At 39.1% G+C, this 12,533-nt stretch overlaps 1 protein-coding gene across 3 annotated transcripts in view; it reads right to left on the bottom strand.

Moving 5' to 3' along the window:
* The window catches only part of RSPH4A (radial spoke head component 4A), a 34,894-nt gene extending 25,750 nt beyond the window's left edge, over positions 1–9,144 (bottom strand). Inside the window, exons 1-2 of one of the 3 annotated variants that reach the window (XM_003986489.6) lie at positions 8,069–9,144; positions 4,501–4,735 (exon numbers count right to left, since the gene is read on the bottom strand). In XM_003986489.6, coding sequence (XP_003986538.2) covers positions 4,501–4,735; positions 8,069–8,745 — 912 coding nt within the window. In that variant the 5' untranslated portion in view covers positions 8,746–9,144. The remainder of the gene's footprint in view (positions 1–4,500; positions 4,736–8,068) is intronic. The other 2 variants (XM_019831121.3, XM_019831120.3) reach the window with 2 other exon arrangements.
* Between the last annotated feature and the right edge of the window lie 3,389 nt (positions 9,145–12,533).

Genomic DNA, 12,533 nt, shown 5'->3' with positions numbered 1-12,533 from the left:
ATAAATAATGAATATTTATTATATACATATGGTAATCTATAGGGTAAATAAAAATCAATATAGCCCTCTATATAGGGTAATATACAAGGTAAATAAAAGGAAAATATAATAAAATAAGTGCTCAGACATGACTTCCTTTGAAAACATAATTGAGTCAGATGTTTTCCCCTGCTTACAATAAATACTTTCGGATTTAACATAAGGAAGAAAATTTAAAAAACATTTTCATAAAAGAAATACAGAGACATGAAAAAGCAAAGTCTCAAGTAGACTGTAAGAAAACATCTGTGAGAAAGTAGAAAATAACCTTAACTAAGAGAGGGATCACTTGCAAATTTTAGACAAATTTTAGACCTTGAAGATGGAGAAATTGAGAGCACTTTGCTATGCTTACAAATGATCCATTCTTACTTCTACTGTAATTTTGATGTCAAAATAAGCATAAAGGCTTTTTTCAATCCTCATCTCTTTCATGTTTGACATCTATTGCACCCTTCACTTGTTTTTCTTTTTTTTTGAGTGTAGTTGACACACAATGGTACTTTAGTTCCACATAGACACAAAGTGATTAGACAAGTTTCTACATTATGCTATGCTCACTACAGGTGTAGTACCATCCATCACTATACATCACTATTACAGTATCATTGATGATATGCCTTATACTGTGCCTTTTATTTCTGTGACTTATTCATTCCATAACTGGAAGCCTGTATCTCCCTCTCCCCTTTACCCATTTTGCCTATGCCCCACCCCCCACTTCCCTCTGGAAACCATCAATTTGTTCTCTGCATTTATAGGACCGATTCTACTTTTTGTTTGTTTATAAATCTGTTGGGTTTTTTTTTAGATTCCACATATGAGTGAAATCATATGGTATTTGTATTTCTCATTCTGACTTATTTCACTTGGTGTAATACCTCTAGGCCCATCCATGCTGTCATAAGTGGGACAGTCTCATTATTTTTTATGGCTGTGTGATACTCCAGTGTCCTTATCCATTTGTCTTTCAGTGGACATTAAGGTTGCTTCCATACCTTGGATACTGTAAATAGTGCTGCAATAAACATAGGGGTGCATATAGCTTTTTGAATTAGTATTTTTGCTTTCTTTTGGTAAGTACTCAGTAGTGGACTTATTGGATCATATGGTATTTCTATTTTTAATTTTTTGAGGAATCTCCATACTGTTTTTACACTGGCTGTCACTCATGATCCTACTGTGCCTTCTGTAACTATTTATTCTTAGTCTCTAATTGGTTCCTTTTCCTTATTTGGGTCCTAAACATTGCTGTTTTCAAAATTTCAGCCATCGTTCAGTACTTTGTGATTGGCATATTCCTCCCACATTACTTCAAGTGTTATGTGGGTTGTTTAAAACCCAACTCTCTTACTCTGACTTTTCTCCCATGTTCTACACCCATGTTGCTAGCCAGTTTCTAGAAATTTCAGTTGAATGGTCTACATATACCTCAAATTAAGATTGAAGTCATGTATCTCTCAGAATCTTCTCTTTTTTTGTATATGCCCTATCTTTGCCAATAACATCACCATTCACTCAGTTTCCCAAATTAGAAAATTCCATTATCCTTGTTTCTTCTTTTGTACTTAATTAGTTACAGTCATATTGATTCTACCACCTAGAAAGCTGTTGGCATTCTTACCTCCTCTTTAGTTTATTTCTACCATATGAGTCTCCATCCTGACTACTTGTCCTGCCACAGAAGGCTCTGAATGCCCTGTTCTAATCTTTCTCCTTCCTTTCTCCTCCACATTATCACCAGGGTTACCTTTCTAAACCACAAGACAGGCTATGCTATTTTCTAGTAAAAACTTCTACTGACTTCCCATTGTGGAGAAGAAAAAAACTTTCTTATCAATGCACAATGCACAAGAGCAGTCTGGCTTTATGCATCTTGTTTGCTTGGTTTTCATTGTTCCCTCATGCTTCACTTTCCCAAATATTAAATAATGTTTCCTGGCTTTCTGTTGTTCTTTTTGCCCAGAATTTATTCCTTACAGTCTTTATCTCATGAACTTCTACTTCTCCTTCATGACCCAAATGAAATACCACCTCCAGGACAATTCCCAGTAGTGGAGTTAGTCATTCCATTCTGTTTCATAGATTGTCAAAACAACATAATAACAATGGCTGCTATCCATTGAGCTCCCAGTATGTGCCAAACCCTTCATAAATAGTACTCTCCCCTTGAGTTGTTGCCATCTGATTACTCCTGAGGTTTGTAAAGGTTTAATCATTTACTCATAGTCACACAGCAAGTAAGTAATCGAGCTAGGATCCTAATTCAGATGAAATCTTCTCTTTTCCCCATCATATGAGGCTATCTCTATTTTTGCACTAATTAAATACCTTTATAGTCCTTTTTGCTTGTTTCAGTAGACGTGAGCAACTTAAAGTCAGGAAGTTCTGTGTATATGGGTTGTCTGGGTGGCTCAGTTGGTTGGGCATCCGACTTCGGCTCAGGTTATGATCTCATGGTTTGTGAACTGGAGCCCTGCATCGGACTCTATGCTGACAGCTCAGAGCCTGGAACCTGCTTGAGATTCTGTGCCTCCTTCCCTCTCTCTGTCTGCCCCCTCCCCTGCTTGTGTTTTCCTTCTCAAAAATAAATAAACATTTAAATACATTTCTGTGCAGGGGCGCCTGGGTGGCTCGGTCAGTTAAGCGTCTGACTTTGGCTCAGGTCATGATCTCACGGTCCGTGAATTCGAGCCCCGCGTCGGGCTCTGTGCTGACAGCTCAGAGCCTGGAGCCTGTTTCAGATTCTGTGTCTCCCTCTCTCTCTGCCCCTCCCCTGTTCATGCTCTGTCTCTCTCTGTCTCAAAAATAAATAAACGTTAAAAAAATTTAAAAAAAAATAAATACATTTCTGTGCATATCATTTCATGTGTGTATCTTTTTCACGTGTACATGGCATGCAGTAGGTAGTCACAATGTTTGTGAATTAATGCGTAAATGAATAAATGAATGCTAAAACTAGGAACAGGAATTCTGATGTGGTCAAAGACAGGAATAGAAGCACGAACACTCTAAACATTAAGTCGGCATTCCAACTTAATGAGTTAATGAGTTGGTCACAAAGTTCACATTTCAGTATTCCCAAGATCTATGTGTCTTTCTATTCCTGCATCTTTCTACTCTTTGAGATAGAACTTTTAATCTTCATCTCATGGCTCAGCTATTCCTGGCCTTAAAACCAATCCTACTCTTCCTTAGGAAGAATTTATGAAATCTGGTTAAAGAGCTCAAGTTCCAGGACCAAAACACCTTGTTTGTGTTCTCACCCCTAGTTTCCCTAGTTTTAGGATGCAGACCCCTACTTTGTAATACTGTGCCTATAGATGGCCCAATGCCCCATTCTAATACTGGAGTCTGACTTCTCTTTGATAAGCTCCTCCATAACAGTGTCTACCTATCTGCTTAATCGCTACATGCTGATTGCCCCCAGACTTATCATCACTGTATGTGGCTATTTAACCCCATGTTTGGCGTAAGATATTTTCAGAAAAGGTGCAGCCGATGTCAATCCTTGGCACCCATCACCTGTTCCTTCTGAGTACCCTGTATCCCACTGTGTCAGGTTGGTCCCCACACAAAGGTTGCAGAGCCCTAGATGGTGTACCTACTGTCTAGATCCCTCCCTCCTATCTTTTTCCTGACTGAACTTTCCATCCTTTTCTGAAACTATCTTACACCAAACATCAAATTTGCAAGTATATAGGCAGATTTAAGTAGTCTAGTGGTTAACAAAACATGGAAGCTCAGTAGATGTATAGTGTAAATTACTCAGTAGTATAAATGACAAGCATATGGACATACAGGAAACAGCATGCTTGATACTATTTAAAAATATTTGGAGCTAAAATTTCTGTAGTACAACTAATTTTATTCTCTAATGATAATTTTTTATCTCTGTCACCAGCTTTCTCTGTAAATATTTTCAACGCTTTGTCTATAGAGATTAAAATAACTATCTTATCCCTCTCCCCTTGTATCATGCCTCATTGATGTAACATGCATAATATCAAGACATAATATGAGGAAGTTGCCTTGGAAAAGAATGCAAATGACATTAGAGGTACTTCTAATTATTCTAGTAAATTAAAGGGGAAAATATGCAACTTGTTTTAAAGTCCAATTTTAAACTATCTGACATTAATTAATTCATTTAATAAATTAATAAGAAACAGCTATAGACCCAGATCTGTCCCAGGTACTTTGGAGGATATAAAAGATGAAGAGATCATTTTCTCTGACATCAAGGAGCTCAACCCTACAAACATATAACAAACAACTAACCCTGTGAAACACAATGTAAAAAAATCAGAAAGTGTAACAGGGAAATGTATGGTGTGAAATGAGGTTACACATACTATTTAGGAAACTATAAAAGACAGTTGATATGAATTTAAACCCACACCCACTCATCTGAAATAAAACTCTAAGACTGAGCTATTCAAATTTACAGCAGTGACTTACTATTTCATCTTCTAGTTCTTGGTCAGCTCCTTCCAAATTTCCCTGGAGAAAAAGAGCCCTTTGCTTCTCTGCTATCTCATATGTTGGAAGCATCTCATTCTCATTTTGGAGTGTATCTAATTTTTTCCTAAAATGTCCCATCTTCACATCTTGGCTGATACTTTCAATGATATCCACAGCATTTTCCGGACGCTCATCTAAGACCTTGGCGAGCATATCAGAAAGATGATCATACCTACCCGAAAAGAGAAAATTCCAGATAGCATCCTTGTCAAAAAGCCTTTGAAGAAGCATCACATGCAGACTCAGTTAGTTGGTTTCTAGGAAACTTCAAGAACTCAAAGCCTTCAGATACCGTAAGCGGATAAACACCGTTAATTTCACCACTGCCAGAAAGAACCTATGCTAGAATTTTGCTTAAGCAATGCCTCCAATGTGATATGAATATTTAACTTATTCAAACACATATTATGTCAAGATACATATTTTGCATCAGATACATTTTCACATTTTATTTGATTTGAAATCTCTTAGTTATATATTTAAGAGATTAACCTTATTTTACATTTTTTCCCTTAACTTCTTTTTCATCCCCTTTCCCCTCCACTCATCAAATCCAATTTGATTTCTAAATCCTGTTGACTCTTAAATATGTTCTCTTCCTTTCCATTTCCCGGACCAATTATCTACCTCAGTGGTTTTTAGACCTATAAGAAATACATTACATATTGCAACCCTTCCCCACACACAATTGAAAAATGTCATCAAATATTATTCATCTTTATTAAAATGTGACGTACTCTAACACTTTTGTCCTATTCTATTAAAAACACAGCCCTACACCTTTTGGGATGAGCACTAGGTGTTGTATGGAAACCAATTTGTCAATAAATTTCATATATTAAAAAAAAAAAAAAAAAACACAGCCCTCAGGGGGCACCTGGGTGGCTCTGTCGGTTAATCCAACTTTGGCTCAGGTCATGCTCTCACGGTTGGTGAGTTCGAGCCCCACGTCGGGTTCTGTGCTGACAGCTCAGAGCCTGGAGCCTGCTTCAGATTCTGTGTCTCCCTCTCTCTCTGCCTCTCTCCAGCTTGCACTCTGTTTCTCTCTCAAAAATAAATAAACATTTAAAAACAACAACAACAACACCGTCCTACGTACTTATTTCATAACTGAATTAGTGAAACTGCCTAAAAGTGGTTAATTCATTACATTTTATACTGCTCAGGTGTGTTTTTTCAAATACCAGGTTTTCTGTGTGAATTTACTATTTAAGAGCAAAAAATGTCTGTCAAAGTGCTCTTCGGTTAGATAGAAATTCCTTTGTCCAATTTGCAAACTTGTCTGAATTTCTCCTCTGGCAGATAAGGATTACATCTCTCCAATTTCATTTCTAATAATTAGCTCAATTAGAATGTCTGCCCCAGTGAGGTAAATCTACTCAAAATCAGTTTCACATAGTTGTTAAGTCCTAACCTGAGAGCTTTTGCTTGCTATGTGCCATATATATAATTTCTCTCAAGAAATCATTTAAAACATATTTTGTCCTTGAGGACTTATCACTCTAGTCATTCCTGAAAACCGTTCAATGGGCTTCTCTGAGATCACCGATCCACTGCTATGCAATTGTGTAGATGATATATTTCCCACTCAGCAACTGCATTAGGTTCTTACGTAGCCAAAACTAAGTTTTTGATGTTGTTGTTTTAATGCATCCTCTCCCTTATTAGAGTGAAACAAAATAGATACTCAATAACTGCCCACTTTCTACTAGTTGCCCATAGCTACTATTCTTCATTTTTTCTTTATATCTTTATTAATCTAATGGGTCTCAGGAATATCAAAGAAAAAATATGCAGATTATGTGGGCAACCAATGTGAAGGGCCATTTAAAAATACAAGTGAAGAATAAATCCTTCTTTCCCAAAATATTGCTATTCTTGTAGGTGAACAGAAATGGAGTTTGTTTAAAACTTCATCAGGCTTCCTTAATATTTGTTCAGTATTGAAACTCCTGGAGAATGAGTCAGGATAAAAACATTATTGCTTACTAGGCAGCTGGGTTGTAACTGGAGTTCTTGATTTGCTCCAGTAGGGACCATATATGCCATTGAATTGAGGACTCTAAGTCCAAATTTTATTTTATTTTTCAGGCTTTAATATAATGTCTGCTTGTGTTTTATTTATAGTTCTTCAGGCAAGATATTGCATTGGTTTTTTAAGAGGTCCACATCTGAAAATGCCTTTGTGTCAAATTATAAAATGTGGATTTCAATTCATAGTTATAGCTTTTTCAATTTGGGAGGTTTAATAATTTGTTTTAATAGAATGGCAGAAAAGGAGGAAGCAATTCTTTTTTGTAGGCTAATTTTATTCAACAGAGCAAAACCAATGTCAGATTTTGTATTTTAGTAAAAGACTGTTTCAATTGCAACAAAAACAATATTTTTCATGGCTGTCAAATAAGAATTGCATATAAGAGATAGAGTTAAAGTCATTTTTACCAAATGGTTTTTAACTGCAGGCTCTAAAGTACTTAGAAGACAATAGTGAATATTATAGAAGATATTTATTACCTCAGAGACTTAGCATTTGGAAATAAATAAAATTTGATATTTAATTAATATCGGTTATAAAATAATTCCATAAAGGAAAGTTTTCCATTTTTATGTTTGTGTTCAGTTTTAAATTTTAGTTAACTAACTCTCAAGTATGTATGATTTTTTCTGGAATTTTAACAAAGTTTGTAAATTTATGCTTGTTATTTAACCCAAACAATTATGACAATAAGTTCAAATGAGAAATTCAAGTAGAATAACCACTAAGGATAAATCACATCCTTGAAGCTTAGTAAATTATAGTTTAAAAACTGTACTTTAAAAGAAATATTTTAAAGTGTCAATCTCAAGTTTGGGGCAAGATTTCTCACATTAAATAAAGAATTCTTCAGACTTAAAATTATTGTGATCGATTCTTCTAGTTTATCCAGGACTGAGGGTTTTCTCAGGATACAGAATATTCAGTGCTCAAATCAAGACAGTTCTGAGATAAGTGAGATAATTGGTGATCCCCCGCCCCGCCTCCGCCCCCCCCCCCCCCCCCCCGCCTCCGGCCCCCCCCCCCCCCCCCCCCCCCCGCCTCCGCCCGCCCCGCCCCGCCGCCTGCAGGGGAACTCAAAACCAAGCCATACAACTACCATGATGCTCAGAGTAGAGCCATGCACTCCCTATCACTGGTAGACAATTACTTTTTATAAGCATCTTGGAGAGATTCTTGGACTTCACTATCTTCATCATCTCTGTAAACCCAAGATTCCATAATTCCTAGGTTTTATTTCTGTGTGCCAAGGGTTTGTAAAGAAATGAAAAGAATCGTCACCAAAGACCTATTTTGAGTCCTGTGATGCAAAGAGTTATTAAGCCACCAACTCTCTCCTACCAATGCAAACTTTTCAAATATATTTCCATTCACCCACAGAAACAAAGTCTCATACACAGATACTCACACCCCCTTTTCTTTGCCAAATCCACACACACATACACACCCCTTTAACCCTTTAGGACTTACAAATTTAAGCCAGACTTGCTACTAGTCTTCTGTAAGTAAGCCTTAGCACTCTGAATGGTGATCTCAAGCATGCTGGGGGCCAGTTCAGAGACCCCAGGTTCAGCGTAATCCAGATCATAGTTACTGTTTGAGTCTTCGTCCTGAAAGATGTTAAATCTCAGCTCTTTTTGTTTAGAGTTGTTATAGTTCACATTTTCTGGTCCATGCAGGTCATGTTTGGTTTGCTGAGACTGTTGGAAGGTGCTTCCTTCTGATTGGAATGTGTGAGAAACAGTCGATTCTCCTTTATCAGACGATTGTTCCAAATAGTGGAAGTGAGGTGTCCCAGCTTCGGGATTCACACTAGTGGTTTTGTCTGACTGCCATGGCGCTGCAAGGTCCTGTCTGGCCAGAGCCGGGGGAGAAGGAGTGTAAGAGGCCTCCTGTGGAGGGGAAGGTGGATATGATGCACCTGGTCCTGTGAGGTCATCCAGAGGGATGCTGGCTCTGGACTGTGGGCTCTGAGGAGGGCTTCTGGGTTGGGGTCCAGTTTCCAGCCCCTGCTCCAATTCCAAGGGCTCAGATAACCCAGACTCAAGACCTTGGGAAGAAGCTGCTGTTACTTCTTCCCATGGCTGCCCTGCTTCCCTTGGATCTTGGTTTGCTTTTTCTCGCTTCGGGGACGTCGAGTCTTCCATGGAAAGAGTCAAGAAAAAAAAATTCTGGATGAAGGAGGAGTGCAGATATGGAAAGAGGCAACGCAGGGCAGTCGCTTTGCTGAGGTCAGTTAAAGGATTTCAGGGTCCCAACTGCTCAGCAAGTTACAGCGTCCCATCTCCTTAGCAACCCGGGCAAGGAAGGGTTTCTCCTCTAAGAGAAACAATGCACACCAGTTGCCAGGATTCTAGGGAGGAGACCAAGTAAAATTAAAATCCTAGGTTTGTGATTTGGTGGAGCATCTGCTCCTCTTCCTACCGCAGCCAATCCGACCTGCAGTTGACCAGTCTTGGTTGGAAACCTGAGAACCGGTCTGGCGCAGCAGGAGCAAAGAAGGAGGAGCCTCGAGTCCTGATCCAGCGCTGGAGAACTTTCAGGATCTGAATGTTGCTCGGAAAGGGGCGAGTCGTGCATTCCTGGAGAAAGAGTGCATTTACAGAATGCGCGCGCGCGCGCGTGTGTGTGTGTGTGTGTGTGTGTGTGTGTGTGTTTGGCAGAGAGACCCAGACCCAGGCACAGACAGACCTTGGGAATCCTGAGGTGCAGGTATGAATGAGATGGGCGGACTAGGAGAGTTCAAGACTCGCGCATAGAAGGCAAATAAATGTGTCTCATCTGCGCCAACCAAACTCAGGAGACTGGAGGATAAACAAGGAAGTCCAGGTTTTTGCTCTTCCCCCTCTTAGGGAGTGTGGCAGATGAGTAGAGAGAATATCACCTTGAAGGCGAAGGCAACGCAGAAGGTTATCCTATATAAATAATACAGTTCATGGGTTACTTGTTCTCTAATAATTGAAATTCAAATTAACCCTAAGACTATATTGGCATAATTAATCCTTTTTTGATAATGTAAGTATGAATTCATAATTTTGCAATATTTAAGGTCATGACTAGTACTATTAATTTATATTACCTCCAACTTGAAGAAGGTATAAAGGATGGGACAATATCTGGCCTTGACTATAAACTGTATATATATTTTAAAAAATTTTTTAAATGCTTATTTTTGAGAGAGAGCGAGCAAGCAGGGGAGGGGCAGAGAGAGAGAGGGAGACACAGAATCCAAAGCAGGCTCCAGGCTCAGAGCTGTCAGCACAGAGCCTGTCGCAGGGCTCAAACCCGTGAACCATGAGATGGTGACCTGAGCCGAAGTCAGACACTTAACTGACTGACCCACCCAGACACCCCTAAACTGTATATTAATTAGTCTTTAACATTTATTTGTCCTGTATCCCTCTCTTTTTAAATGAACTAATACTTGGTTTTGGCACTTCACATTGATACAACTTCCATTTAGCAAGATGTTGGTTATTAATTTTAACTTCATGGAAGAACATAATATCGCTCACTCTCAATTTTGGTGGGAGAATTGCAGAATTCTTCAATAAAACTGTGAACCTGTACCCTTCACAAAATACACGTGTCTGTCCACACAAAATGTTGCATATAATTTCTGCTGGTTCAGGGACTCCTTGAAGTCTAACTCCCTAGATTAGAATCCTTGGCATAGACTCAAAGTGAAAGAAAAACTAAAGTGATAAATTAGGGGAAAAGGGCAACTGAAAGGAACAACCTTCAGAAAATGTCCATTATTTTTCCTGCTTCATTGCCAGTCTTTGACTCCAGTAATCCTAAAGTTGTTTCTCATTGTTCTTAGAATCACTATCAAAGCTCTTGGTCTCCTTACCTTTCCAGTTTCATCTGGAGCCACTCTCCCCACTCTGTCGGCAACCTAGACACCCTGATTTTTCCTTCATTCACTCAAATATTCCATATTCCTTTTTAACTCTGAGCAATTGCACATGCTATTTCTTTTGCCAAAAAAGTTTTCCCTTAGGAAAAGTTATTTTCCTTAGGAAAACCTTCCTTGCTCCCACAGACTTTCTCAGTTTCCCTTATTATGTACTATCATAGTACCCTGTACTTTTCATTCTTAGCATTGATACAATTTGCCCTTGTAATGAACTGCTGTTGAGTTTTCCTCCAGAGGTTTCCCTAGGTTCTGTAAAGACCAGAGAAAAAGCCCTCCTGCTTTTGGCAGGGAGACAAAGGAAAGTAACCATTCTGAAAAATGCCCAGAGCTCCCTGTTCTCCTTAACAAGGACTGCCCTCAAGGGAAACTAATTTTTACTAGGGTTTGTTTGGGGTTTTTACTAAAGCCTAGCTGACCTGAGGGGAGATACCCAAATCTAGCCCCCTCTAGCCCTGTTATATCCCCTGAGGTTGGACAGGGGGGAAGGAAGCTGAGAAACATTTGTGAAACTCACAACCCAGAGACACAGATTTACAAAAGGCTGAGACCTGATTGTAGGATCTTGGAATGCTTCCCCTTTCTCTTCCCCTCTCTCCCTGCATCTCACCACCCTGTTAACAGGGCTTCTGTGTAATAATAGGAGCTTGCACTGGAAGAACTGCAAACCTGAGACCCATTTAATAAGGACTCTCTGGAGGAACCCAAAGACAACAGAGACAAAACAGGGACACAAAAACGGGGACATTAGAGGAGATTTTATCTTCTGAAACCACAGCTGCAGCAAACAGTGAGTACAGCCTAAGTCTTAGCCACATAAATACAGCACTTCACACTAAAGGTCTATCTCAGTTCCTTTTACCTAATACAACATTCCAGCTTTTCACACAAAAAAATTACAATGCATGCTAAAAGACAATAAACATAGTCTCAAGAGACAAAACTAGCATCAGAACCGGGTTCAGATATAGCAGAGATTTTGGAATTATCAGACCTGAATTTAAAATAACTATGATGGTGTAAGGGCTAAATTGTAGTGTAGGGCTAATGCTTAGCTTGAAAAATAACAGCTTTGTGTTGACACTGAAGGTTAAGAGATAACAGCCTTGCTTTGCTCTGGTAAACTACGCCTCATACCCTTGTAAATTAGGCTTCACCAATTAAGGAAACAAAAGTTCAAAGAGAAGAGCATCAGAGGCAGGGTGAAGGAGATCCACTGGTTGCAACTTAGAGGCAGAAAGTCTAAAGTAAACACCTCATTAGGCAACTGTTTCTAACTCATCTGGAACCTGTTTCTTTGTTCTGTTCCCAGGTGATGATAAAAAGATGTGATTGGTTATAAAAACTCTGTACCCCGGCTGTTCAGGGCCGCACTCTTATCAAGAGTGTTGGTCCCGATCGGTCCGCCTTGCCTCTCATTGTAATAAACTTTGTTGTGACTGTCACTGGTGCCCGTAGCATTCTGTTTCAGGAGTCGTGTGGATGCAATAATGGGGCACCTGGGTGCCTCAGTAGGCTAGGTGCCAGATTTCAGCTCAGGTCAAAATCTCACACTCCCCGAGTTTGAGCCCCACGTTGGGCTCCTTGCTGATAGTACAAAGTCTGCTTGGGACTCTCTCTCTCTCTCTTTCTCAAAATAAATAAATAAACTTAGTCAATAAAAATAAAAAAATAAAATAATTATGATAGGGTCACGTGGGTGGCTTAGTTGGTTAAGCATCCGACTCTTGGATCTCAGCCCAGGGTCTTGATCTCAGGGTCATAAGTCGAGCCCTGCATTGGGCTCTGACCTGGGTGTGAAGGCTACTTTAAAATAAAATAAAATAAAATAAAATAAAATAAAATAAACAAAGGCTTTAAAGGAAAACGTGGATAATGTGGGAGAACAGATGGATACTCTAAGCAGAGAAATGGAAACTCTAAAAATCAAAAGAAAATGCTGGAAATCAAAATCAGTGTAAAAGAAATGAAAAATATACCCGATGGGCTCATCCGCTTAATGGGCATGGCTGAAAAAGA

This window comes from Felis catus, chromosome B2, assembly GCF_018350175.1.
Source record: "Felis catus isolate Fca126 chromosome B2, F.catus_Fca126_mat1.0, whole genome shotgun sequence".
Lineage (NCBI taxonomy): Eukaryota > Metazoa > Chordata > Mammalia > Carnivora > Felidae > Felis > Felis catus.
The sequence above is the reverse complement of the archived record's forward strand: the minus strand, read 5'-3'. Positions and strand labels throughout refer to the sequence as shown.